Source organism: Lipotes vexillifer, unplaced genomic scaffold (genome assembly GCF_000442215.2).
Source record: "Lipotes vexillifer unplaced genomic scaffold, Lipotes_vexillifer_v1.1 scaffold1139, whole genome shotgun sequence".
Taxonomy (NCBI): Eukaryota; Metazoa; Chordata; class Mammalia; order Artiodactyla; family Lipotidae; genus Lipotes; species Lipotes vexillifer.
The window spans coordinates 865,199-869,268 of NW_006798273.1; the positions used below are offsets into that span (position 1 = coordinate 865,199).

At 49.9% G+C, this 4,070-nt stretch overlaps 1 protein-coding gene across 1 annotated transcript in view; it reads right to left on the reverse strand.

The window, feature by feature from the left end:
- Positions 1-1,059: 1,059 nt before the first annotated feature.
- NCAPH (non-SMC condensin I complex subunit H) overlaps positions 1,060-4,070 on the reverse strand; it is a 29,185-nt gene continuing 26,174 nt past the window's right edge. Inside the window, exons 16-17 of the mRNA XM_007470186.1 lie at positions 3,598-3,673; positions 1,060-1,119 (exon numbers count right to left, since the gene is read on the reverse strand). Coding sequence (XP_007470248.1) covers positions 1,060-1,119; positions 3,598-3,673 — 136 coding nt within the window. The remainder of the gene's footprint in view (positions 1,120-3,597; positions 3,674-4,070) is intronic.

Below are 4,070 nucleotides of genomic sequence, written 5' to 3' on the forward strand. Positions count from 1 at the left end.
GGAGGGATTGGTTTTTGTTTTGTGTCGTTTTTGGCCTAGGAGCAAGTTCTTTATTATCAGGAGTAATTACCAATTATATCCTTCTCTGCTTCTGACCTATCATCCAAGCTCTCTGTTTACCCAGTGAATGGTGACAGGATACTTGGATCAACATCTGCAAGTATTGAGCCTGTGACTTGAGCACATATAGTGTAGTAGCTAATAATAAAGATCTAGAAGCAGATTTCCTGGTTCAAGGCCAACCTCTTGACAGCTGTCTGCTCTTATGTGAATTACTTTACCTTTGGGCACCTGTTTTTCCTCTGTAAAATGGGAGCCGTAACAGTTACGTTCCTCACAGGGATGCTAAGAAGGCTGAAAAAAGTCATCCACAGAAGGTACTTAGTAGCCACTTAATGTTCGCAATTTTTACTATTATCACCCTTTAGCAGAACTGATAGGCCCAATGGACCCAATCTTGAAATCCCCACTCTGCTACAAGACAAATCACTTCAGCCCTTAAGCACTTCCTGCCTTATACTGACACATGGGTCTCTTGTCCAGCTAACAAGTCTGCCCCCCCTTGAGCATAAGGACATGGTGTGATACTCATGTAGTGGGCACTCAAATAGTTTACCAAGCAAATTATTCCAAATGATTTTATTTTTAAGCATTATATATACATTTATAAGCACACTTATGATGTATTTTATACACATGGATTTGGTAGCTGTTAAAGGACAAGTGCCTACTGGGAAATTCCTTTCTACAAGAATAAAGTATGGAAACAGAGCAATTTAGGAGACAAACTATTATACTTGGATACAAAGCATGGACACAGTGGCCTAATCAAGGATAGTAAGGACTCTCTCCTCCCTCCTAGGTGGTCACCACAGAACAGAAAACTTTAATCAAGGACAGAGCGTCAGGCAGCTGGTTCCCAGACAGTGAAGGAGAGAAGGGAAGAGCAGCAGACACACAGCGCGGTCAGCTGCAGCCTTGCCACCAGCCCACGGCACTGAAGCACCAAGTGCAGGCATCCTGGCCACTGAGGAAGCAAGGGCTTCTCTCCCCGCGGACTCAATCCCCCTGCCGCACCAGAACATCTGAAAGATCCTCAGTTCCTTCCAGCTTTAGATTCTGAAGGAAGATCAAACACACATGAACTTTGGTATCCACAGGATACAAGAATCAAAACAAACTCTGGGGTAACGAGGTGGTGACTACCAAGAACGAGGTTTGTCCCATGACTATAAGTAAAACTGTCACAGCAAATATAATCTGCATGAAAAAGCTGGTTCCAAATCCTTGCCAACTGCAGGGGGAAAAAAGCAAGCCTGCTCTGATTTCTGCAACAATCTCTGTCAACCGTCTAAGAGCTAAGCTCTCGGCCCTGGAAGGAGCTGTGGGAAGTGATAGGGAGGCCACCAGGGGCCATGGCACACGTGTATCAGCCCTGCCATGCATGACCTTCTCCAGGCCCTTCCTCACTGCTCGGGAACCTCAACCCTTGGCGATGGCCATGACGGCCACGCTCTCCCTCCCGTCTCTGTACAGGCCTTTTCCCTGCTCCCACTGCCTCCCCGATCCTCCCATTCCCCGGATCCTTCACCAGCCCCAGGCAACCGTCCCCTCAGGACTAAACAGCTGTCAGAAGCCCTTCCTCACACGGAAGCCTAACTGCACCAGGACCATCGCTCCCTTGCCTGGCACTGCAGGTAGGCATGGTGTGGTGGCACACCTTCTTCCTCTCCTGCTAAAGATGGAAAGCACAAACCTCACCTCCCAGGTGACAGCTGAGGGGGAGCTCGTTACCAGAGCGGTAGATGAAGAGGCCAGATGGGAGTGAAAAGCCGGGAGCAGGCAGGCCTAAAAGGGGTCACATTCTGGCACAAGGTGTTGTAAGATTTCTCTTGGTGGCTCTAAGCTCTGAGTTACCCCAGATCCCTGCAGATTATCTGGTAACTGTTGGCCAGCGTTACCAGTCAGATCTTCTCAAATAGCCCAAAGCTCAGCCCAACAGGTCATGGTCTTGGGCCATCTCCTGATTCTTCAAATGCTGAGCCCCCTGGGGCCCCTTAGAGAGATTTGGTCGCAGCAAAGCAAGAGAAGCTGGCTCTGCCACTGGGGGAGGCGGGGTGGTGCCAGAGCCAGAGTACACGGACCTCAGTGAAGTCTGGAGTCCCTCATGCTTTCCAGCCGTGTGTCTGCTTGGCCCCAGTCTACTGGGAACTGAGCGGAGGCGCTAAAGCTGCTCTCTCACAGCAGAGACACGCGGCCCAGGGCAGCACTGATCCTCCAGCTGCTGCGACTGAGTGAAGTCACTAACACATCGAATTTGGACTCAGGGTAAGTTTCTGAGCTTTGGTGGCACCCGACATTTTAGGGGACTGCGCGGGCTAGGGGAACACACCCAGTGGGAGAGTCCACCAGCACCTACGCCCCCTAGGACGCTGTGAGATTCCAACCTCACTCAGAAAAGCTTAGCAGGGACTACCCTGGTGGCGCAGTAGTTAAGAATCCGCCTGCCAAGGCAGGGGACACGGGTTCAAGCCCTGGTCTGGGAAGATCCCACATGCCATGGAGCAACTAAGCCTGTGCGTTGAAACTACTGAGCCTGCGAGCCACAACTACTGAGCCCATGCACCACAACTACTGAAACCCACACACCTAGAGCCCATGCTCTGCAACAAGACAAGAAATCACAATGAGTAGCCCACGCACTGCAATGAAAAGTAGCCCCCACTTGCACAACTAGAGAAAGCCTGCACGCAGCAACGAAGGCCCAATGCAGCCAAAAATAAAAATAAAAAATAAATTTATAACAACAACAACAAAAAGCTTAGCAGCGTTACTTTGAACGTGTCTAGCCCCAGCACTGGTGATGCTCACGGCATATGCTACAGCCCAGCCCACAGTCCTGGGGACACTAAAGGACACCAAGTCTCAAGCAGCACCAAACGCATGGGCTTGCTGGCTGCCTCGCTGGGGTGCCTCCCGGGAAGCGTCCACCGGCCCCTGAGAAGATGGGTCTCGCCTGCTCCTCAGTGATTGCCCCACAGCCGCTCAGCCGTCGGCTGGCCCAGCACAAGGAGGAGCCGGCACACTGTCATAGTCAGCAGCACTCCTGCTGTCTCCCTCCTGCGAAAGACATCTCTAGTCCCGAGACATCCTTCACAGCCCATGGCGGCTCAGCATTGCTGGCGCTGCCTCTACGTCTCTGCTCTCTCCCCGAGTCTGTTTCCATCCAGCCTCATCTCTCCCCTCTTTTCTCCGCCACGTTTCCCGCGTGTCCTGACGTTAGCACTGGCAGGATTTGGCCTTTAAAGCCTTTGACACCCAGTGATGCAAAAGCACCTTATGTTTCAAGTTGGGAACTGAAAGAGCACAATTTCAGCATCTAAAATTTTCCCATTTGGGTCCTCCTCATAATTTTCATTTCTAATCATACCTGTTGGCCTTTTTATAAGTTATTTTTAGGTGTCTGGTTAATCCTCTGGGTTGAAGGTACTACATAAGTTGCTGTATTTAAGATGTCCTATGAGGCCGCTCATGAATAATAAAAAGCTCCAGTAGGTTGACACAGAGAACACGCCCACGCTTACCAGATTTACCCACCTTTTCATTGGCTAAATGTAGGAGACATGCAAAGGCCAGAGGTATGGAGAGGTTCTGAGCCATGAGCGGAGGCAGGCTGTAAAACAAAGAGGCTAGTAAGTATTTAGCTGTCACTGCAATTCCAGGAACAAAGGCTCTTTCATCAAGTATGAATACACATGGTCAGTGAATAAACTAATGAGAAATAAACATTTCAGATGCCTTTTAGAAGCAGGTTTTTCCAGTTTCTTATTTGGAAATAAAATATTTCCTGTTCCATTCCAGCCACTGGTGCAGAAAAATGCCTTTTTAAAGGTGGGCTACATTAACTCATTTATCAATGCAGAGAAGAAACAGAAAAAAACTGTGAGAAGTGTGAAAATGGCAGGTTGTGTGCAGAGGGGTCTGTCATACCAACAGCCTGGGATGGCGCTCCCTCAGCTGGGGCTCGGAGGAGGAGGAGGAGGAGGGGGCTTGGGGGAAGAGGGGGAAGG